Raw genomic sequence first — 24,770 nt, 5'->3', positions numbered from 1 at the left:
GGCAAAAATCATGAGATTGGGTTTAAAATCATGGTATTTTAAAAAAATAATACATTTTGCATTCCATTTATTTGTCTTCTGGTTTCTGAATCCTAACGGTGCACACACACTTCATCTTTTACAAGCTCTTCTCATCTGTGAGGGCTTGAAACTTACAGCTAAGATTCTCCCGTAACCTCTTGAATTCCCACTGTTGGCGCTTTAAGAAAATGCCAAATATCGTGCGACTTACAATAATATCGCAAACTTTAGCAGCACTGTGATTTTAAGTGTTCCTAATAATTTTTTTAAGCCCTTTCTTCTTTTATTCCTCTTGGCATTTTCCTTTTGGACACACCATTTTGGTCTCAGCAGGCCATGTAGCTTCATGTTTGGGAAGCAGTGACATCACCAACCCTGCAGACATGTTAATTGCTGAGCTGTAATCTGATCTTTTGCCTGTCTGTGAGAGTTTTCCCCTCCCACACTCAGCAGTAACCATGACAATACATCAGTGTATAAGTAAAGAGAATGTGATAGAGAAGACAGTTCTGTTTTTTGTATTTTAGGCCTTGTCTACACACACAAATTGTTCTGCTTTAACTGTATCGGTGTAGTTAAAGTGGTACAACTCCCTGTACTGTGGACATAGTTATACCAGTAAAAATCTGTTGTAGCTTACTAATATAAGATACCTTTATGCCTTCAAAAAATAATTAGATAAGTTCATGAACATTAGGTCCATTATTGGCTATTAGCCAAGATGGTCAGGAACATAACCCCATGTTCTGGGGTGTCCCTAAACATCTGACTACTAGAAGCTGGAATTAGCCAATGGGGGATGGATCACTCGATAAATTGCTGTGTTCTGTTGATTCCCTCTGAAGCACCTGGCACTGGCCACTGTCGGAAGACAGAACAATGGGATAGATGGACCTTTGGTCTGACCCAGTACGGCCATTTTTATGTTCTAAACCAGTATAACTTGTTAGTATACAGGCCTGTTTGTCAGCCTGAGAGAGAAATATGGGCTTGGTTTTTGATACTCACATATCCTTACTAACATGTATGAGCAAAGACACTGTGTGTTGCTTCTGCCCAGCCAGATGGGTTTGTCAGTACAATGAGAAAGATAAGGAATAAAGTTAGCGTTGCTGGATAGGGTGGGTGTGAAGGAGGCAGAGCTTTCTCAAGGACCAGTCTGAGGCTATGGAACGAACTCTCATGAAATCTTAGGACCATCACAAATCTCATCTAGGTTGCCAAGTGTCTAAACACGCAAACCTAAACACCCTTGCCTTGTCCCCTGCCCTGCCTCTTCTCCCAGGCTCTGCCCCACTCACTCCATCTCCCTCCCTCTGTAGCTTGCTCTCCCCCACCCTCACTCACTTTCACTGGGTAGGGGCAGGGGGTTGGGGTGCAGGAGGAGGTGCAGGCTGGGGCTGAGGTGTTCAGAATGTGGGAGGGGGCTCCAGGCTGAGCCTGGGGCATGGGGTTGGGGTGCAGGAGGGAGTACAGGGTGCAAGCTGTGGGAGGGAGTTTGGGTGCTGGAAGGGGCTCCAGACTGGAGCAGGGAGTTGGGGTGCAGGAGGGGGCTCAGGGTTGGAGCATGGGATTGGGGTGTGGGAGGGGGTGAGGGGTGCAGGCTCTGGGAGGGAGTTTGGGTGTGGGAGGGGGCTCACGGCTGGGGCAGGGGGTTGGGGTACAGGAGGGAATGAGAGGTGTAGGCGCCTGCCTGGTGGTGCTTACCTTGGGCGTCGCAGCAGGGCGAAGGCACCCATGCCAATCACGGAAGAGGCCAATAAGTATCTGCAGCCCGGGGAGGTGCAGGGAGCTCCATGTGCTGCCCCTGCCTACAGGCACCACCCCTTCAGCTCCCATTGGGCACAGTTCCCGGCCAATGGGAGCTGTGGAGTTGGTGCTTGGGGCAGGGGCAGTGTGCAGAGACCCTCTGGCCTCCCCTCCCAAGGCCACAGGGACGTGCCAGCCTCTTCCGGGAGCAGCATGGGGCCAGGGCAGGCAGGGAGCCTGCCTTAGCCCCGCTGCACTGCTGGATTTTTAGCTGCCTAAAATCTCCTGGTTTGGCTTCAGTAGCCTCCAGGAGATGGAACCCGATTCCGAGAGACTCCCAGCAAAACTGGGAGGTTGGCAACCCTAATCTCATCACCTTCCCCTCCAAGTGCAAGATGCACTTCTTCAACCTGCCTTCTCTAACCTAAACACAGAGCAGCAAGGACACTTAAAAAAAAAATCTCCACAACTCAAACCTTACCAATACAATTCTGCTCCAAGGAGAGGAATGGGAGAGAGAATGAGCTACACGTGACACATTGTGAAGTCATGTTGCTTAGGGCACTACTGGAAGACACTAAGATCCTGTGATGATGAAAATATGCTAATCTTTATAATGTATAAATATGCTAGTCTTTATAATGTATAGTCTTTATAATGTATATGCTAGTCTTTATAATGTATAGACTAGAAAAGGGACAGGTCATCTTTCAGTTCACTATTACTATCGGTGCTTGAGAGTCGGGAGAAATGTTTTTCAAATTTTCTGTGAAAAACTTTCAATTTTTTTTGTTGCTTTTTTTTTCCTTATCTGTCTTACAGAACTGGGTGGCATTTTTCAAAATTTCAGAGATGTTTTTTCCTTAAGAAAGCTCACTGTTTTCCAACCAGCTATCATCCACAGAACTTCTCTGCCATAAACCATAGCCATTGTCTGTGTGGTGGCACATCGTAGGGAGATAGCCCAACTAAATGCTTCAGGGTTGGTACGGTTTTCTGCAGATCTCAGAAAGGGTCACAAAGTTGTCAGACTTCATCTCAGAACAGTGAGATTCAAATGGCCTACAGAGAGAGAAAATCAGATTAAACCTAATGTTACCCCTTTCTGACCTAAGCGGTTGGTCAAAATTCAGTGTCCAGTGGACATAGTGTACTTAGATTTCCAGAAAGCCTTTGACAAGGTACCTCACCAAAGGCTCTTACATAAATTAAGTTGTCATGGGATAAGAGGGAAGGTCCTTTCATGGATTGAGAACTGGTTAAAAGACAGGGAACAAAGGGTAGAAATTAATGGAAAATCCAGAATGAGAAGGGTAACTAGCAGTGTTCCCCAGGGTCAGTCCTAGACAATCTATTCACTATTCATAAGTGACTGGAGAAAGGGTAAAAGTGAGGTGGCAAAGTTTGCAAGTGATACTAAAACTGCTCAAGATAGTTAAGACCAAAGCAGACTGAAAGAACTCAAAAGATCTCACAAACAAAGTGTGTGGGCAACAAAATGGCAATGAAATTTAATGTGGATAAATGGAAAGTAATGCGCATTGGAAAAAATAAACCCAACTATACATACAATATGATGGGGGCTATTTAGCTAGAACAAATCAGGAAAAAGATCTTGGAGTCCATCATAGATAGTTCTCTGAAGATCCACACAGTGTGCAGAGCAGTCAGAAGAGCAAACAGGATCTTAGGATTCATTAAAAAGGGGAAGAGAATAAGACTGAGAATATATTATGCCCTTATATAAATCGATGGTACACCATATCTTGAAATACTGCGTACAGATCGGCTCCATTCAAAAAAGATATACTGGCACTAGAAAGGTTCAGAGAAGGCAACTAAAATATTAGGGGTTTGGAACGGCCCATATGAGAAGAGATTAAAGAGGCTAGATTTTCAGCTTGGAAAAGAGGAGTATTAAGGGGGATATGAAGAGTAAATAAACCATGAGCGATTGGAAAAGTAGATAAGGAAAAGTATTACTTATTCCATAATAACAAGACTAGGGATCCAAATGAAATTAATAGCAGCAGGTAAAAACAATAAAAGGATGTTCTTCTTCACACAGGCACAGTCAACTTGTGAACTCCTTACCTGAGGAGGTTGTGAAGGCTAGGACTATAACAGCGTTTAAAAGAGAACTGGATCAATTCATGGAGTTAAGTCCAAATGGCTATTAGCCAGGAGGTGGTAGGAATGGTGTCCCTAGCCTCTGTTTGTCAGAAGGAATGGAGATGGGTGGCAGGAGAGAGATCACTTGATCATAACCTGTTAGGTTCACTCCCTCTGGGGCACCTGGCATTGACCACTGCTGGCAGACAGGATACTAGGCTGATGGACCTTTGGTCTGTCCCAGTATGGCCATTCTTATGTTCTTTTGTTATGTTCTTTGTGCTGGACTTAATGAACATACTTGTGCATCATGGTTGCCTTGGTTGGAGATGCCACTGTGAAACCTGCTTAATCTGCTTATAAAGACATGGGGCTTTCCAGGATTCAATCATTCAGTTATTCTGTTCCCCACCAAATAAGAGTTGTGAGTGAATTAACTGATCAGTCGCAGCATACTTCTGTACTCCTAGCATACAAAGTCAGCAACACCAAGGGGGAAATCTCTAGGCTTGTGCATGGCTTTTTGCTTTCCACTTTCAGCAGTTGCTCAGGTATCAAAGTTACAGGATGAACTAACAGTGCATTGATTATTGAATTATTTAAAGGTCCCTCCGCCACCATCCCTCTGTTTCTGACAGCACTTGCCCATAGCACAGTACCGTAGCTTACAGCTGGTGTCTGATATGCCATCAGAAATCAGGAAAAGAATCTCATTTATTCATGAAGTGGGACCAACAGAATTCTTTTGGTGTTAGCTCTCTGTTGGGGTCACTGATTATTAATGTGCAATTCCTTGGCATAGGGTGCCATCTTGTCAAGTCTCCCCCCTCCCCCCGCAATTTCCCATGGACTAATAGCTGTGGTGCAGCTAAATGGGCATATAGAATAGTGATACACCGTCCTGATTTTCCTCTCATGGGTAAATCAGGAGTAAATCCGTTAAAGTCAATGGACATATACTAGTGTAAATGCAGAGAATTGGACCTTAGCCGCATTTAGTAGCAGTGATGTTAAGTCCAATGATATATGCATTTTATGCCTCTTCAGTGGTCTAAGGGGTGAATGATGCTGTATCTGTGTGTAAGCAGAGGTTTGAATAGCAATCTGCTCTGTGAGTAGCATTGCCATGGGCTTGATCTGTCTGTGTTATGTTTTCCATTGTTCATGTTTCCCTTGCCATGTTCCCATAGGGCACATGCGGAACATGCTTCCACGATCAATGAAGGAAGTTCTGCTTTTGGAGAGGCAGTAAAGACCTTTGGTTTGGGAAGTGAAGGACAAGGGTTCTGACCCTAGCTCTCTAGCCATGCGCGTGATATAGGGTATGTCTATGCTAGAAACACTGCGGGGCTGCAGCTGCACTGCTGTAGCACCATAGGGGAGATATTTCTTACAGTGGTGAACGGCCTTCTTCCATCGCTGTAGTAGAACCACTTCTCTGAGAGGTGGTAGTTAGTTTGACACAAGAATTCTTTCATCAACCTAGCGGTGTCTATGCTGGGGCTTAGCTCGACTTAATTACATCACACAGGGTGTGAAATTTTTCAGACCCCTGAGCAACTAAATTAAGCTGTTTTGTAGTGGAGACCAGCCCTTAGATAGTAATTGTCTGTGGCCTACGTGCGTGGACTGTATATGCCGTAGTGAATTCCAGCAAAATACCAAAATGGCTGGTGTCTTCAGATGGCAACAAGATCTGAAAGTGCATGCATGGACTGCACATTCAAAACTGAAGATTTAAATCGTAGCTTTCAGCATAAACCTCCGATCCTGTTGCTGAGCTGAAGCCAAGAGGATGCATGTAAAATATTTGCATCCACCCCACCAGTTGCAATAATGCTTTAAAAAAATATTTTCAGGAATATTATTTTCTTCATCAGGAGTGTCAGAAATCTAGCCTGCACAACACAAACCGACTGTAACTGATGCAGTGACACCTACCTGAGTCTGCAGACAGCCTGAGACAATGACTCAGAGTGGTGAACAACCCTGCCTCGCCGTTACTCTGACTGGAGTATTAATTTTAAATGGCATGTGAGTGTCCATTCTAGTGGATGGCCTGGGGAAGGGGCTGGGAGTGCAGCCCTCTGGGCATTGCTGCAAAGAAGGAAATGCAGAGAAAAGGACAGAGCAGGAAGAGGGAGAGAAACAGCGAAAGGAGGATGGGGAAGGAAGAGACATAAAGGACAGGAAGAGCAGTGGCCTAAAGGGGACAGGTGTTCTTACCGTTCACTGCAGCAGCAAGGCCTGGAACAAATAATAAACAGCTAAACATAGCAGATAGGCGCCTCGTGGCGTTTACAGAAGTGCCTAAGTAGGTTAGGTGCCTAACTCCCACTGGGAGAATTACAGTGGGACCTAGGCACTTAATCTGCTTAGGCACTTTTCTGAATCTCACTGGGCACCAATCTGCATCTCCAGTTGCCTTTGTAAATCTGACCTTTTAATAGTTGCATGCAGGCTGTACGCTCCCCCGATCTCTGCAGAGACCCACTGACCTCGGTGAGCCTCCACTTTGCACCCTGGGGATTATATGATCCTGAGTTTTTACCCTGGCCTACACATCAAAATTAAATAGGGACCTAGGCCCTCTCCCGAGGCTGAGTGTGACACACACACACATATGTTAACACCAAAGGTATTTGCTCACTTGTCTGAAAAATGCCTGTATGGTCTAGGTGCAGTGGCAGATGGCCCCAACTGAATGTGTCTGATACCTGGACTGAATGCCAGGCCTGCCCTCCTCTCTCATTGCCCCTTATGAGAACGTGGGAGGTCCGATTAAAGCAGCAGCCCTACCTTCCCTCCACTGCAGGAGTGAGAGGAAGCCATGAAAAGGCTACACAGCAAGGACCACCTGTAACCCGCAAGCCAAAGAGGCTGTCTGTGCTGCAGTGCATAGGCAAGATGTGGGGTGGCTAGGCGGAAGAGTGAACTGGGAACAGGCTGGGCATATTGCAAATAGATTGGTGAACTACTGCACAAAACCTCTGTAGGGGCTGCGGTCACTACTACAGTCTGCCAGTGAAGAAATGGGAATGTGCTTGATGTGTTCTTTGAATACTGAGTGGGGAGTATTGACCTGGGAAGGTTGCAGGGGAGTTTTGCTGGGAGTGTCTGCACTGGGGAAGGGAGGATACCTGAGCACGTAACCTGAGAACCCAGGAGGGGGGTTGGAGGCCAGGTAACACCTCTGCCTGGGAAACTGGACAAAGGACACAAAGGCTGGGGGAGGAGCCAGGGGGAGCCTGAGTGAGAGGCTGGAGGGAGTTTCAGTTTGAAGCCAGCTGGGAAATGGAGAGGGGAGCGCCGATGGGGCTTGGACTTCCCAATGGGGCTGTGGCCTCCCTGTGGCCCCCAGATGGACCTAACTAAAGGGGGTCCTGTTGTCTGTACTGGCAAGACCTGTTTTGGGCTGTGTTTCTGTTGTCTAAATAAACCTTCAGTTTTCCTGGCTGACTGAGAGTCATGGTGAATTGCAGGAAGCCAGGGGTGCAGGGCCTTGTCTCCTCCACACTCCGTGACACTGCCGTAGTGGCTGCTCCATGAGCTGGCTCTGGCTCAGGGGAGAGGATTCCACCCATGCAAGCCTGCATAGGTCCCATGCACAAAACACACTGAGCTTGGGCTGTTTCCCATAGCGATGGCTGTACCCTCCACCCCAGAGTAGGCAAGAAAGTTTTGTGAGGGCTCTTGAATGCACCGTGTAATCTCCAGGGGCTAGGGATGGAATTATTTAGTACAGGTTTTGCTGTAATTTTGAGACACAGGGAAGAGAGCGGAGATGGTCTTGTGATGAAGGCACTGGCCTAGGGCTCAGAAGACCAAGGTGCAATTCCTGGCTTTGAAATAGATTCCCCTATGTGAGCTGTGACAAGCCACTTAGGGTACATCTACCCTGCAAACAAAACAAACACCAACAAGTGGCAGCAGGTCTTAGCACCCCAGGCTTGCACCACATCAATAAAAATAGCAGTATAGACATTTGGGCTGGAGCCTGGGCTCTGAAACCATCCTCCCTTGTGGGGTTTCAGAGCCTGGGCTTCTGTTATTTTTATCCCCAGTCAGTTCACTCAGATTCTGAGACTTGCTGCTGCAGGTGAGTCTTTGCAGTATAGATGTACCCTTACTCACTTCGTGTCTGTTTCCTCTCTGTGAAACAGGAGCAGTAATACTCTATTTAGAGCAGTGGTGGGCAACCTGCGACCTGCATGTAGCCCGTCAGGGTAATCCGCTTGCGGGCGCAAGACAGTTTGTTTATCATAGAATCATAGACCTTAAGGTCAGAAGGGACCATTATGACCATCTAGTCTGACCTCCTGCACAATGCAGGCCACTGAATCCCACCCACCCACTCCTGTGTCTGAGCCATTGAAGTCCTCAAATCATGGTTTAAAGACTTCAAGGTGCAGAGAACCTTCGAGCAAGTGACCCATGCCCCACGCTGCAGAGGAAGGCGAAAAACCCCAGGGCTTCTGCTAATCTGCCCTGGAGGAAAATTCCTTCCCGACCCCAGATATGACAATCGGCTAAACCCTGAGCATGTAGGCAAGACTCACCAGCCAGACACCCAGGAAAGAATTCTCTGTAGTAACTCAGATCCCACCCTATCTAACATCTCATCACAAGCCATTGGGCATATTTACTGCTAGTAGTCAAAGACAAATGAATTGGCAAAATTAGGCTATGCCATTATACCATCCCCTCCATAAACTTATCAGGCTTAGTCTTGAAGCCAGATATGTCTTTTGCCCCCACTACTCCCCTTGGAAGGCTGTTCCAGAACTTCACTCCTCTGGTGGTTAGAAACCTTCATCTAATTTCAAGTCTAAACTTCCTGATGGCCTATATCCATTTGTTCTGTGTCCACGTTGGTAGAGCTTAAATAATTCTCTCCTCCCTGGTATTTATTCCTCTTATGTATTATAGAGAGCAATCATATCTCCCCAGCCTTCTTTTGTTAGGCTAAACAGCCAGCTCTTTGATCTCCTTCATAAACAGTTTCTCATTCTCGCGGATCATTCCTAGTATCTCTGAACCTGTTCCAGTTTGAATTCATCCTTCTTAAACATGGGAGACCAGAACTGCACACAGTATTCCAGATGAGGTCTCACCAGTGCCTTGTATAACGGTACGAACACCTCCTTATTTCTACTGGAAATACCTCGCCTGATGCACCCCAAGACCACATTAGCTTTTCTCCCAGTGTCCGTGGTTTGCAGTTCCCAGCCATTAGGAGCTGCAGGAAGCAGTGGCCAGCACGTCTCTGTGATCCGCACTGCTTCCCGCAGCTCCCATTTGCCGGGAACAGCGAACCGCAGCCACTGGGAGCTGCTGGCAGCTGGGCTTGTGGGCGGTCAGTGTAAACAAAATGTCTTGCGGCCCGCCAGCGGATTACCCTGACGGCTGCAGTTTGCTCACTACTGATGTACGGTGTCATTTCTTCAGGGCAGATACTGTCTTTTGCGGTGTGTATGCAGTATATCTATGTTCAGCACCTACCACACCGGGGACCTCTAGATGCTATTGAAATACAGATAATAAATAATATCTGCGGTGTTCAATGGCCCTCCTGCACACACATCTATTTCTGTGTCAGTTGGTCTAGTGTTACCACAATGAGCTGTAATATAAAACGCATGGCGATGTTGACTGACTCCATTCCCTTTGTTCCCTTATTCCCCTAAGTGTATTCCTGTATTACCCACTCTACACGTAGCATGTTCCTTTAGGAGGAGCCATATAGGTCCATCCGGTGGCTCCATGGTATTGCTCTATACCTTGAGGCTGGAGATAGAGGCTTAATTTCCAGGCTCAGTTGGATGGGTTTGTCGCAGAGGCAGTGCACTCAGGCTGCTGCTAAGGGAAAGAAGTGTGTCCTATGACTCAGATACAAGTGCCTCTGGCTGATTGAGACGTGTGATGGTCTCCAAAGAAGTCCAGGCTTCCCCCAGAAGGACAAAGAGTATAGACATGCATAGAAGGGAAGAGGAGCGGCTCCTCAGCCTTTCAACTAGAATGCAAAGGTTCCTCTTATTCCCTGGGTTTATAGCTCTGAAAAATTCTGAGCGAGAAGCTGCAACACAGCACAGATAAGAAAGAAAAGCCGTGAATGCTCATCCCCAGCTCAGAACTAAATGCACTGCCATAAACTACAGTGGACCAAGTGAGAAGGTGATTGGGAAAGATGTGGAGAGGGGTGACATTTCTGTGTCCGTTACACATTCATCCAAAGGGAGAGACAGAATGATCTAGTGATTAGATCAAAGGGACTGGGTTCAAAACGGCTGGGGTCTATTCCTGACTTTGCCACTGACTCGGTGTGTGATCTTGGACAAACCATGTTTCTTCTGCGTGCCTCGGTTTATTCTTCTGTAAAATAGATCTAAGAGCACCTACTTCACAGGCACAGTGCGAGGGGAGATTTGTTAATGATCATAACTTGCCTGGATATGCTCCGATGACAGGTGTTAGATGGGGTAAGTGTAAATCTCCTCTGCCCCACAGGCTGAATGGGAAGTCAGTGGAATCATGATGTCAGTGGAAGCTTTGACTAAGGAAGGATAATCACTGAGTAAGGATGTAGGGTTCTGTCCCTGTGCTTGGGTCTTTGTATGCTGCATAACAGGTCTGGTCTGTACTCTCACTGTCTAATTAGATTCTGATCTCCCCATGGCAGAGACTAGGGATCGGATCCTACTTCTAGCTAGAGTCACATAGTGCTTCTTTAGACAAACAGTTAGGGTGCAGCATGCTGGGATGTAAATCTACAGCGCACTAGCTTGCCACACACTGACTGTCCGGGTGGACCTGCTACCGCTCACTAAAAGTTCCCTAGTGAGTGCTGACCTGCTCCCATTTCAAAGCAGAATAGGTGAAAGTGTTCACAGGAGCAGGGTCCACACGGATGCAGTGCGTGGCAGGCTAGTGCGCTGTAGATGTACGCTCCAGCTTGCTCTGCACTGACGGTTTGTCTAGACAAGCCTTAGTGGTGCAAATGACCTTATGTTGCCTTAAATGGGCAACTGATGATATCCCAGGTGTGTGTGTGGGGGGGGTGGAATCCTGAACTGGTCACCTGGAGGTTGGGGGGAGGTGTTCTAAGGTGTAGCAGGAGCTAATAAAGATGGAGCTGGAATACAATGCACTCTGCTGACTCTGGTCCCTAGGGACTTTAATCCCAGGCAGCCATATTTCATGGTTATGCAGTGAGTTGGGGTCCTCGGATGAGCAGTGCAATTGGGATCCAAACCTGCAACCCTTACTCATACAACTAGTCCTTATGAGAGCAGCTCTCTGGACTACTCACATGGGCCAGGACTGCAGGATTGGGCCCTAGAAAAGCAAAGCATACTGTAATTATGTTGCTATTATTCACACTTTCGGGTAATTTCAATCTACAGCTTAGCCTGAGTTATCCCATAAAGCTATGCAAGTAATATGTCTCAGAACACCTTCCACTCAATTATTTAAAATCCAGTTGCTATGGAACTACTGTGGGTGATCAGTTTCAAGAAAATCCAGATGGCCTTTGGTTTTGGGTTCCCACTGCGCCTTGGTTAATTTGGAGTTGCAAGGTATTAGGTTAATTAAAAGCCATGTGTTACATGAGGATGACTACACTTGTGGATTAATAAGTATCCAAGAGTATTCAGCGTCTCAGACCTGACAGACATCAAGCTGCTGACAAGTTATTTCACTGGGAAAGGAAGGGAGAGGAAAGAGGTCATGGTGAAATAAAGAGTTTTGCCTTGAATTTTACAGTGTCATTTTCAGGAGGCCTCAAGTCTGAATTGCTGGTTGCAGTTTCCTTTTCATCTACGACAAAAGATCACCCATTACTGGAGACACTGGGAGGACTGTAAGTGGAGAAACACACTGTTGTCTGCTCAGTGTATAGATTCCCACAATGCAAAGTATAATATGGGATAGTTCTAGCATATTCCAGTGGTGAACCATGAGAAAAGCTAAAGCTTTCCTTAAGCTCTTCTATGGAAATTCTCCTGTTAGGAGAAAATCTTTTCCAAGAACTACACTGTGACTCAAGACAAACAGTGCCTTGCAGCAGAAGTGAGTGCTTATGATCATTGTTCTGCAACAGGAGGCGTAAAGCAAACCATCTGATATATTTGAAGATTCCTTGCCAGCTAGTGGAGTATGTGTAGGAACCAGGGAAGAAGTCCATATAGTGCAGTAGCCTCTCTAGAATGCTGAAGAGTCAAAAGCCATCAACATGCAGCAATGCCCCAGTGCGGTGGATTCTGACGAGAAGGACCAGGGCAAATGGACGCTGCTGCGGAATGTCAACCAAGCCTTGAAACCCATGACTCTTTTATCGGTAAGATAAGGGCCACTGGCTCTAAACACTAACAATGGCTTTCAGACTCCTTTGAGATCTATATCACATTACAGTTTGATCCTGTATAATGCTTGTGCCAGCTTCTCACGCAGTTGCACCTGCACCTCCTTCTTTGTGCTGATTACAGTGAATTGAGTTGACTTATGTATAAATCGCCAGCTGTTCCCCCTCCCTTCACCTCTGTCTTGAGATTGTGAGCTCCTGGGGAAAGGGTCTGGAGGGTTTGGAACATGCCACGCATGGTGGCTACTACTGGGTGGTTCAGATATGGCTATTTATGAAATGATTGAAAGTGTTCTTGGTTCTGTGGTGCTGCGCCCTACATCTTGAATTAATCCCAGACTGCCAAGATACAGGACATTTCATGAGGATTGTTGACCAGTTTAATTGAGCTGTTTAATGGCCCAGCACCAATCACCATGAAATATACTGTGCTGATGTTTTTGTTCCTATTAGACCTGATCCAACGTCCACTGAAGTCTCCGAGTGATTTCTGTGGATTTTGCATCAAGCCCTTTCCAAGCAGGAAAAGGAAATAGGCATATGGTGGGTCTAGCTGAGTTAGTCCAGGCCATCACAATTGCCATTTTGGCCAGTATTAACAAATGAAATTTTAATTTGTATGTGCAGGGCATTTCGAGAAAATTAATATCCAGTATGTTAGCTAGTCAAATCATGTATTTATTTGTCGTTGCTCTTGTAGTACAGTAGCATACAACAGAAGAGAAGTATAAACTATACTTCATGATGTTGGGCTATGTATTTGTGTCTGGTGACATAATGGGCCACGAAACTCGGCTGCTTAGTACTGACCACCAGAACATAGGTAGAAAATATTTTCTTTGGGGGGGGGGGGGTATAATGTAATTTTTATTGTACTTTTGAGTATTCTCTGGCAATTAGGGGCTTAGAATAGGAGACCTGGGTTCTGTCCACTCTGGTTTGACCAACTATAAAATGAGGATAATACTGTCAACTATTGTAAAATGTTTTGAGATCCTCCACTTAAAGAAGCTCTATAAGTGCTAAAGTATACAATTTAAACTAATATATAATTGAACAATATGTCACTTACTTTACCCATATGTTTTTTCTTTCCTCTTCTACCAATTTTTCTATTGGTTCTAAAGATAAGGTACCTATTTTTGATTCTCTAAGCATAGAATTATTTTCCTTATTTATCAGATACTTCTGAAGACATTTTGAGCCACATTATAAGATTCTGTTTTTAAACAGTAACAGCCCGAGCCTCAGTTGATATAACCTGGAATGCCTTCATAGACATCAATTGGTTTACTGATTCATATAACACCTTTCATTAGAGGATCTCAAAGCACTTTGCAACAGTAAATAAATATTATTTTTATTATTAATTCAGTACCACTTTACTGATTGACACTAGCTGAGAATCTGAGCCTAACTTTTCAAAAAGTTGCAGGAAATCACAGCCAGCATTCATCGACGCCCACTGAATTTGAGTGGCTACATCCACTCATTTGCAGTGTTACTCACCCTGCGTAAAGTAACAAAGAGGCTGAATGTACGAAATTGTCTTTATTAACAATCCAGTTGGTGTCACTGCATTGTAAAATACAATACTGTAAAGAGCCATTTCTGAATTAGGTGATATCGTCAGTGCTAAGACACTCATGCATTTGGGGGCTCTGTCACACATTCGCACACCCCAGTTGAGCCTCATGCACCCAGCTGGTTTGAGAGCAGGAGTTGTACCAGCATCTCTCAGCCACTGGGGGCGATGTGAAGCCTCATCTGTAGACAGCCAGGTCTATCTTTGCTCTCTCTAGTCCCCCTGCTGGTGCCAGAGCAGCATAAAGCCCTAGGAGAAGGGCCTCTGCTAATAGAAAAGGCAAAGCAAGGATATGAGGAGCCGAATAGGGGAGCTGAGAAGGGGGCAGGGTCTGGAAAATAACAGAATAGGGAAGACTGATGAAGGGAGGGGAAGAGTGGGGGAAACTTTCAACAATCCCCAGGCTCTGGCTCCCCCTGCTGAGGAAGTCCCCATCCCAGGTCAAGAGCGTGGCATGCTGACAGGGCAGCGTGTGTAGGGAAACTTGCCCGGGGCTTCATCACCAGGTCTGTCAATCTTGGATGAAGCCTTTCACAAACTGTAAATCCATACTGTAACTTTTCACTCCATATTCTTTATGAAAATACGTGTATGGTATGAATATGACAACTGAGATATACTTTGTGCAAGATGGGTCTTGTATCACTGGAAAGGTTATAATTTACTGAATGTGATTATCTGATTTGTATGACTGTATCATTTCTGTATCTAAAGTTAGGAATATGGACTATGTAACAATTACAAGTGGGTGTGTAGTGGGAAGACACCCACCAGATGACAGGCCATCAAATTGGATGAGCCATTAGGAAGGAACAACAAAACCATGAAGATACTAATTTCTCTCCCTCTTGGGAGGCATCCGGGATGTAACTGTGACACTACTAGGTCAGATGAGCTTGTCACCTGATACTAAACATTACCTGGGACTTCTTGTAACTTTCCACTGGATGGGTAGGAGGGTCAAGTTTGGGAAACAAAGGATTCCCGCCTTATGTAAATCCTATTTAAGGGTGGGGAGGAAGGCAAATGGGACTCCTCCTCTCCATGGCCTGTCTGCCCAAGAAGAAAGACTGCTAAAGCCACCTGAAGGGAAGGCAAGGGGGGGAGTCCAGACTAAGATGAGGGTCCAGTCTGAAAAGGAATATAACTGTAACTCTGAACCACAGAAACTTTGCAACCCGCCTAAAATAACATTTAGGGTGAGAATTTGCATTTTTGTAACCTGTTTCTTAAGTATATTAAGCTTTGCTTGCGTATTTTGCTTTATTTCGTCAGTAATCTGCTTTGTTCTGTTTGTTATCTCTTATATTCTCTTAAAATTCATCTTTTGTAGTTAATAAACTTATTTCTTGTTTATAATATAACCCAGTTTATGTAATTTCTAACTGGGGTGGGGGCAAGCAGTTGTGCATATCTCCCTCCACATTGAGGGAGGGTGCAAATTTCATAAAACCTTTGGATTTGTTCCCCGGGGGGGGGGGAGGCATGTGAGTGCTAGGGGAACCCTCTCACACAGAGCTGACTTCAGTCTGTGACTACAGTGGGGTGTGGCCCTACCTGTGTGTGTGTGCTGCAGGAGGCTGGAGAGTCTAATCCAGCAAAGCAGTAAGAGGGAACCCAGGCTGGTTGAGTAGGGAAGGCTCAGTGAAACTCCAGTACATCAGGTGGCATCCCAGAAGGAGGGTCCGACCCGTCACACCTACATTTAAAAAAAAGCTGAAATATACATACATATGCAAATCAGATGTAAATAAGGAAATTTGTTCAATAATTAATGTGCATAAATGCTATTCATGGAGCGGCACAAAACTTGGTAGCTATGGGTATCAGTTTAAAGTAGTTGACTATTTAACAACTAGATAGTGTATTTTAATTATAACTTGCCAACATTCTATATGCATATGGCTGTATAATCCAGGGATACTACCATGCTATGGTACTAAACAATAAGGTTGCCATTGCCAGAGCTGGCCTAGAATTTTCAAACATTGCTCAGGAAAAAGCTCCCTGAAATAGTTAGTTTGCTTAAGTTACTGGCCTGAATGATGACTTTAACAGTCAGTATTTAGGCAAAAGGCAGCAAATTACAGTGCCTGATTGTGTGCTAATACAATAAGCTCGCACAGTAGGGGTACCGGTGTTACCAGCTCTCACCATCTTATCTTAAATTCTGGAATATTTGTGGTTTCTCTGAAGGCTGTGGCTGCTGGAAGCTAGAGATTACCTGAGAACCTCAGGTTCGTTTAGAAACAAGCACACTTCTAGTCTGCCTGGCTGCGGAGAACGGAGCAAAAGGGTGAAGCAAGTTCATCCTAAGGGCTCAGAAACCAGAAGGCCAAGAAGACAAGTCTAACATTTATTAATTTAAAAAATCTCATGGTTTTTTGTGGCCTGACTCATGATTTTGGGACACTTGGGGTTGGCAAGAGTTGGGTGCAGAGTGTAGAGGTATTGAGAGGGAGAAAGCTGCGGGATCTGGGATCCCCACCTCAAAAGCATTATTGCTCTGTGGATTGGGTGGCGTATTGAAGACGTTGCCTTCCCTCCCTGATGCTGCAGCAGCTCCCAGGGTAGCAGTCTATGGAGGCAGAGACAGCAGGTGCAAACAACAACTTGCTGACTCCCGCTATTCACACCGCTCTGCTTAGAGCAAGAGTGCATGCAGTTCCGCCTAGAGCCGTGAATGGGCAATCCCCAGCCTGAACATCCTGTAGCTATCTGGTGGCTTGGGGGAGTTTAAATATGAAATCTCATTAACAATAGAAAGGAAAAACATAAATAGAACAGAAAAAAACAAGATCCTAGGGATGAAGAGGAAGAGAGAGAGAGAGAGAGAGAGAGAGAGAGAGAGAGAAAGGGCTGGAAGAAATAAGAAGAAGAAAAAAAAGATGGTAGCAATTGACCCAAGGCCTGGGGGACTGCCATCTAGCAATCTGTTGCAAAAGCTGGAGATTCCACCTTCAAATGACTGGGAACCACTGATGTACAGTGCATCGCCTAAGTCAATTTCTGGACGTAGGTTTCATTGAATCAAAGAAATGTAGAGCTGGAAAGCAGGGCTGCCCAGAGAATTCAGGGGGCCTGGGGCAAAGCAAGGGAGTGGACATAAAAAAAGGTGCCACCCACTGTGGTGCTTGTACTCACCAGGCGGCGCCTCCGAGTCTTCCGCGGTGGCGGCAGGTCCTTCACTCGCTCCACGTCTTTGGCAACACTGAAGGACCCGCCGCTGAAGAGCTGCCAAAGATTAGCAGCAGGTCAGTTTGCCAAAAACGGATGAGATAGGTAGCATACATTGTAGTGCTAAGTCGTAGTTGCCTCACAATAGCCTTATTACCTGCCTATGAGGAAGGGGTAACAGTGTTACCTAGTGGGTAGAGCACTGGACTGGGACTCAGGAGACTAGAGCTTTATTCCCAGCTCTGCCCTGGCCTGCTGGCAAGTCGCTTCCCCCTGTGCCTCAGTTTCCACATCTGTAAAATGGTGACAATGATACTTTACCCTCCTTTGTAAAGTACTCTGAGGTCTGCTGATGAAAAGCACTACCTAGAAGCTGGGTATTATGTGGACTGCAAAGGAGGTCGCTTGTTCTCACACCCCTGTTTGGAAGTAAAACATCCAGAAATGATTCTAACTGGGAATGTTTAGTCCTCCCTGCAGTGCTGTGTTCTTCTGCTCATCTTCACTGAGAACATGCTTTTCCTATCTTTTGTTTCAGGGGGATTATGTGTGGATGGACCTCAAAACCGGTCGGGAATTTGATGTTCCCATTGGAGCCGTGGTCAAACTTTGTGACTCTGGGCAGATCCAGGTGGTGGACGATGAAGGCAACGTATGTATGAAGGAGAAGAGGATTGTGATCGTGTGTCCTTTGTATTAGTATCAGCTATAGGGCCCCAAATAGGATTAAGCACTGGGTGCTGTACAGAGGGACAGTATGATCCAAACCCCATTGAAATCAATAGGATTCTTTCCATGAACTCTCATGGACTTTGGATTGGGACCACCCAAGGACATAGGTGGAAGACAAAATGCACTGAGGAGGTGCAACAAACAAAAGGAATGAAAGTGGGCCGGGGGTGGGGGAATAACTTTGACAAGGGAGACCATAACAAGACAGCGCAGTAACGCAAAGTAGCTAGTGAACAACTTGCCTATTTCAGACCTAATTAAAGGGGCTTGTTTAAGCCTTTTCCTGTTTCCAATTTATTTTATTGGAGAGGAAGGATAGTCCAGGGGTTATGGTGCTAGCTTGGGACTTGGGAGCCCTTGTTCAATTCTCTGCTGTCCACAGGCTTCCTGTATGAACTTGGGCACATCACTTACCTGTTCTGTGCCTCAGTTTCTCATCTGTAAAATGAGAATCATAGCACTGTCACACTTCAGGGCAAATGCACCTGTATTTCCCCCATCCGTGGTCCAGCAAGGACATCCACTCTAGGCTACCAACTCCTCAGCCATTACATCTCTCAGGTAAAGGCCCACATCTCTCTCCCTACTCACCAGGTTTTTTCCAGGCTGCACCGTTCTCAGCCTATACTGCGATAGACTGCCTAAACAGCCAGCATCAGAGCTTTGCTTTCTCTCCAGAGGCTATGAACAGCTTCAGTTGCTAGCAGTTACAAGTTATCACACAGCCCTTTTTAAGCAAGCCCATGTATTCTTAAGGTCAAAGCATTACAAAGAAAATATTCAAAGAACCTACACACATGCTAATAAGCTTAAATTAAGTTTACCAGAGATCACCCCAACACCAGCAAGGGCTTTGGCAGAAGTCAGCCACTGAGTGCCCACCGAGGGGTTTTCTCTGGCTACAAGTTCAGAGCTAAGGCTGTTCTGAACAAGTGCCTTTGCTCTTCAGATTCCAGGACCAGATGATCGGCAGACAGTGGTCTCCTCCTCAGGGTGTAGCTTCAAAAGGCTGGGTTTTTTGAATGACTGGTGGTGGGAATTTATACTGTTTGTCCCAGAAGTCCATCCTTGTCTGGCACATTGTTCAGTATAGACCTTTGAAGTTCATAACATGTCCTAGGATTCCCATCCCATCTCCCCACTAGAAATTACATGCAATCCCAGCCCACAATAATTAAGGCTAAGATTTTGTCAGGAATATTTTTAGTAAAAATCATGGACAGGTCACAGGCAATAAACAGAAATTCACAGAAGCCTAAAAATATCCCTGACAAAATGGGGGGGCAGGTTCAGCTCAGCACCTGTTGCTGCTGGGGCTCCAGGTTCCCCCTGCCACTGCGGTAGGGTGACCAGACATCCCGATAAAATCGGGATCATCCCGACATTTAGGTGTTTGTCCCGCGTCCCAACCAATCTTTGGTCGGGACGCAATTTGTCCCTATATTTCGTTCTGCCTTTGTTGTTTGTTTATTTATTTTGCTGTTCCGCCGGCAGCACTCGGTTTTTTTTTCCCCACGCTGCTCTGCTGGCAGTATTCGGCTTTTTTTTTCTCCGCCGGCGGACCCCCTCCCCATGTGTCCTGGTATTTTCTCCCTCTCATCTGGTCACCCTGCGCTGTGGTGAGTGGGAACTCCAGGTGGCTGAGCAGCTCGGTGGGAGGGGGAGGGGCGCTGCCCGCAGCAGCAGGGAGCTCTGTGGGGTTCCCCGCCACCTGTAGCAAGTGGGAGTTCTGGGGTCTCCCATCGCTCACAGGGCTGCTGTGGGGTCCCCTCACTTGCCATGGCAGCTGGGAGGTCTGGGGAGTCCCCCTGCCATCCCCTGTGGCTGGCAGCTGCAGAGGGCCCCCCCGCACCAAGGTGGGAGCTGGGAGCTGTGTGAGGGGCAGCTGGGCGCTCTAGCCCCGGGGCAGAAAATGTCACGGAGGTCAATGGAAGTCATGGATCCCATGACCTCTGTGACATAATCGGGGTCTTAACAATAATACATAAGCCTTGCATTTAATACAATGGACTCCTAAGAGATTTAAACTCAATACAATGAGGTTTTTCAAGGATACTGCAGGAAATTGCTGGATCTGTCACATACACTGCCCTGCCTCACGGGGATAGGGGGAGGGATTGAGAGAATAAACACATCAAAGGTTGTGAGGTCAGACATTACAGTGATGGGGAGGGCATGGGGGACTGTGACAGGGCCTTGTCCTGCTCCTGTCTCTTTTCTAGCCACAAACCACTGTGACAAAGTTCCTCCTCTACCTTGGTGGGTCCTGCACTTATTGGCGGATTTGTTCACCTCAGTGATCTTCCCCTCTTGTGGAACCCACAGTCTGGGTCAGCTCCTCCTGTGTCTGATCAGGAGTTGGGAGGTTTGGGGGGAACCTGGCGCCCGCCCTCTACTTCGGTTCCAGCCCAGCCCTGTGGATTGCAGCTGTCTATAGTGTCTCCGTGTGAAGCTGCATGACAGCTACAACTCCCTGGGTAATTCCCCATGCCTTTTCCTCAACACCTTTTTATCCTCACCACAGGATCTTCCTCCTGATGTCTGATATGCTTGTCCCTAAATCCTCCACAGCTAGACTCTTCTCACTCTCAGCTTCTTGCTCCCAGCTCCTCACTCGCCTCCTTCTCCTCTGGCTCCTCCCTGCCCTGACTGGGGTGAGCTCCTTTTTAACGCAGGTGCCCTGATTAGCCTGCCCTGAATTGGCTGCAGGTGTTCTAATTAAAGTAGCTATCTCCACTTCCTTCTAGAAGGGTCTTAATTGCTCCAGGTGCCTTGATTAACCTGGAGCAACTGCCATTTGGTTACCAGGGTACTAGGGATTTGTTTAGCCTGGGGCTAACATACCTGTTTCTCAGTACTTTACTGTAGCCATCTGGCCTTGCCCCATCACACCACTCAGAGACCTGCTTCTGATGAAACGCTTTGTGCAGTTTATTTACACTGTTCTTTCCCACTGCCTTTGCAAACTTTTGCAGCTCTGTAGTTATAATAAGATACAATCCTTAGGCTCACCCAGCCAAGGAGAGGCAAAGACAGAGGGTCTCTTCCCCTGAGCAATCTCTTCTTTCCCTGACAAGCCTGTTGCTCTCTCCTGTCCTTCCTGTGCCTTCTCTACCTCTCCAGAAATGTGCTAATTAGCCTTTGGGGCTCTCCTCAGCCCATCTCAATTCACCAGTTAGGCACAGGTCTTCCTAATCAGGGCTACTCCAGAGCAACTACTTGTGATTGCAGTCACCAGAGGGCTGCATCAGGTGCTGTTTCCCAGCATTCTATCACAGGGCCTATATAAATACTTTAGATTAGGACTTTTAGTTGCCTCTGCTCCTTCTAGTTACTCCTCTTCTCCTATAGGATCCCCACTAACATCTTCCCTAACCTGCGCCTGAGTTCCCACAGAGCCCTGTGGGTCATCTGTACCAGTTTCTTGTTTTGTTACAAATAGGGTTGACGACCCTCCTGGATTGGCCGGGAATCTCCCGGAATCAGCCTCCATCTCCCGGTGACTATTAAAGGCAATCTGGGAGATTTTAACAGGCAAAATCGATGGCGCAGCGGGGCTAAGGCAGGCTTCTCACCTGCCTTGGCTCTGCGTGGCTCCCGGAAGTGACCAGCACGTCCCTCTGGCTCCTAGATGCAGGGTGTGGCCAGGGGGTCTCTGCATGCTGCCCCCACGTGAGCGCCAACTCCGCAGCTCCCATTGGCTGGGAACCATGACCAATGGGAGCTGCAGAGGTGGTGCCTACAGTTAGGAGCAGCACTCAGAGCCACCTAGCTGCCCCTGAGCTTAGGAGCCTTAAAACACAGCTATATCCTGGTCTTGCAGGGATCTGAGAGATCATTTCCTTTTCACTATGATCCTTTAAAGTTAATGGCTGTCATGCCCCTTGTACTGCATACTCTTCTCATCCTGTCCTTTCCAAATCTGTCTAGGGTATATATCGCGTAGGCTCACATTTAACCTCTTTCCCCGTTTTGTTTCCAGGAGCACTGGATTTTCCCTCACAATGCCAGCCACATCAAACCCATGCATCCAACCTCTATCCACGGGGTGGAGGACATGATCCGCCTGGGGGATCTGAATGAAGCTGGGATTCTGCGGAACCTGCTCATCCGTTACCGAGAGCACCTTATCTATGTGAGTGCCCGCCTGGAGAATGTCATCTCACCCCAGCTTTGTTGTGCTTATCCTAAACTGGTCCAAGCCTCATACATACCTATTCTCTGCCATGTCTGCTGCAAAGTTTACATGTGGTTCATGCAAGACCTGAGATGCCATTGCACATGGGGGGTTACTGAATTGGGGAAAGGATATATCTTCTGGATGTTAATTAAATCTGAGTCCTTTTATGTGACCAAATGGGGAGCGTTGTGCCCTCACCTCTGGGCTAGTGGATTCAAGTCCCACATGGGAGCCTCAGTTTACACCTGAGAGTGGCTCCAGAGTGCAGGGAGTTTCTGCACTGTTATGAGCACAGTGCTTTGAGGGAAGCATTAAACTGAGTTTCTCATTGTCCAAGTGGAAGCTATAGATCCCATGGCCCATGTAACGACTAACAATCCCCTGGTATTTGCCTGGGCGCCCTTTAAGATCGCAACACGTTTAGCTGACCTATCTGAGGATCATGCACAGGGGACGTGGCTGAAGAATCCACAGTGTGACAGGCTCTGGGAATTAAATAACCTGGGGTGTGACAAGGCAGTTTTCCCCCAGTGACCTTGCAATACCTGGTGTGTGCACTTAAGACTTATTCATTCCCAGTTTCCTGGTGTCTCTCAGCTGCGTTTTGATTGCTACGATATTTTTCTTAGAACTCTTAAGTTCCTGACATGCACACGCCACCTTAATGCCCCTTTAAGTGCTGTTTAAGTGCACAGCAAAGTGACTGTAAAATCAGCATTGCGGATTTGCAGGTTTGTCTCTCAATGATGTCGTGCCTGGTATGCTCAATTCACTAGTTTTACAAACTCAACCGTTTCCTCCTGACGCTGCATTGCTGGTTCTAACACTTCCACAACCCAGATTCAGCCCTATGTGGCATTTGTGCAGCTGCATTGGTTTTAATTTAGGACATAATGTGAGGGTAAATTGAGTTGCATGGTTGTTCTACTATAACATTACAACTCCAAAAGGAAAGGAGTCAGCATTCAAAGGGTCTTTTTTTGTTTTCTCAGAGTTGCGGAATCTCTGGCTGCTGGCTTGCAGTTGCAGGGTCATAAGATGCACATTTTTGTGCCTGAAGTAAAACATACCTGCAGTGCATGCAAGCACGCTGTTCGATGTTGCCAAATAGTCCGTGTGATCACGTAAGAGCGGGGCACTTCAGGACAGTTCTTAAATCGTAAGGCTTGCAGGTACTCAATGGCAGAAGTACATTGTTTTGTGCCCTCACCCATGCCTACAGTGCTATGTAAACTCAGGACTCAAACTCAAGCTTAATCCCCCTTCCATATACACACAAATCATATGGACCCAGAGTCTTAAGACCCCCCCCGGGGATGGAGTGTGTGAGTTAAATCAGGGTTCAAGCCTTATTGTATTGCAGTGTAGATGCAGCCCCACTGGACTCATGCTCTGGGATCCACAAGAAGTATCCCACAATCCCCAAGACAGACATTCTTTGTCCTCTGGACGTCAAGTTTGGTGGGCAGTCAAGTTTTCCCATGCTGTACCATGAACAAAGGGTTAGCACGGCCATAGTTTGGGAGGATACCAGGAAGTCTGGGACATTGGTGACTGGACTCAGGCCTGCATAATGCAGCATAGATTCAGGGCTCAACAATTCCTAATCTGGAGTTACAAATGAATGTAGATGCTTAAGATCTAGGTTAACTAACCCAGGGTCTGCTAACTCGAGTTCTACTAACCTGGGCTTACATTGCAGTGTAGACATACCCTCCAAGGTCTTTTTTGAAACAATTTAAGGATTTCATGTAAAGATGAGTGATTCATGGGCTGGTAGATTTTAAGGCCAGAAGAGACCATTAGGGTCATCTAGAGGGTTTTTGAATACACACACACACACACACACGCACACATCTTTCAAAAGTTTGAGGGTGCTCAGATGCTTGAGTTTAGTTTAGGCCTGTCTCTACTTGTGAGACTTCTAGTGGACCCTCTCTCCAGGTAGGCCAAAAATATGGCCAGAGCAGCCTTTCCTGTTGGTATTTTGCCAGCTCCATTCCTTGCCTCAGATGGAACTGGGGGCGTATGAAAATGAGAAAAAATGTTACATCAGCTTTTTCCAAATCTCTCATAAATGCTGGGCTTGGTTCCAGAGCTGGGTGAATTCTCTGGGCTATATGATGCAGGAGCTCAGACTGCATCCTCCTAATACGCCCTTCCGGCCCTGAAACCTGTGAAGAAACAAGGCAGTCAAAATAGGTTTAGCAATAATTAAGGATATGATTTACTCATGGTGGTTATGGATTCCATGATTTTAAGGAACCTCAGTGACTTCTTCGGCTGCACCCCTGCAGCAGCAACGGGGCTAGAGCCCCCATGGCAGGCTCAGGCTTCAGGCCCCCCAGCAGTCAGCCCCTCCTCCCTGTTATTTTTAGTAAAAGTCAGGGACGGGTCGCGGGCTTCCATGAATTTTTGTTTATTGGCCATGACCTGTCCTTGACGTCTACTAAAAATAACCATGACAAAATATTAACTTTAGCAATAGCCCACCATTCCCGATGTTGAACAATACACCTTTGCAGGAACCAGTGTGCAATATCTCACGAGCTATTTCATTGTACGGATTTTGAAGGGTGGAAGACAGTGGGGATGGGGCAATTGCTGAAAATATCCTCCCAGTAACTTTCTGGTAGCTTTGAGTGGAAGATGATTCCTTCACATTTTTGTTTCATTCGAGAGAAATGTCCTGATGCGATGGAAAGGGTTAACATAGCCTCTTAGGTTGGAATATGCATTTTTGGGAAGTAGGTGAAGCGAGCTGGTTTATATGTAACAAACAGTTGTCTTGAGGAAAGGTAAAGGTCGGCTGCTTTTCAGTCATGTCTTCAGTCATGTCTTCATGAACAAGA

At 46.5% G+C, this 24,770-nt stretch overlaps 1 protein-coding gene across 2 annotated transcripts in view; it reads left to right on the top strand.

Moving 5' to 3' along the window:
• Nucleotides 1-24,770, top strand: part of MYO7A (myosin VIIA) — a 188,876-nt gene that overhangs the window by 60,017 nt on the left and 104,089 nt on the right. For both annotated transcript variants that reach the window (XM_032771522.2, XM_032771520.2), the window contains exons 3-4: nucleotides 17,545-17,658; nucleotides 21,721-21,873. In XM_032771522.2, coding sequence (XP_032627413.1) covers nucleotides 17,545-17,658; nucleotides 21,721-21,873 — 267 coding nt within the window. The remainder of the gene's footprint in view (nucleotides 1-17,544; nucleotides 17,659-21,720; nucleotides 21,874-24,770) is intronic.

The sequence above is a fragment of the Chelonoidis abingdonii genome, chromosome 1, assembly GCF_003597395.2.
Source record: "Chelonoidis abingdonii isolate Lonesome George chromosome 1, CheloAbing_2.0, whole genome shotgun sequence".
Lineage (NCBI taxonomy): Eukaryota > Metazoa > Chordata > Testudines > Testudinidae > Chelonoidis > Chelonoidis abingdonii.
Note: the sequence above shows the minus strand (reverse complement) of the source record. Positions and strands in the feature narration are given on the sequence as shown.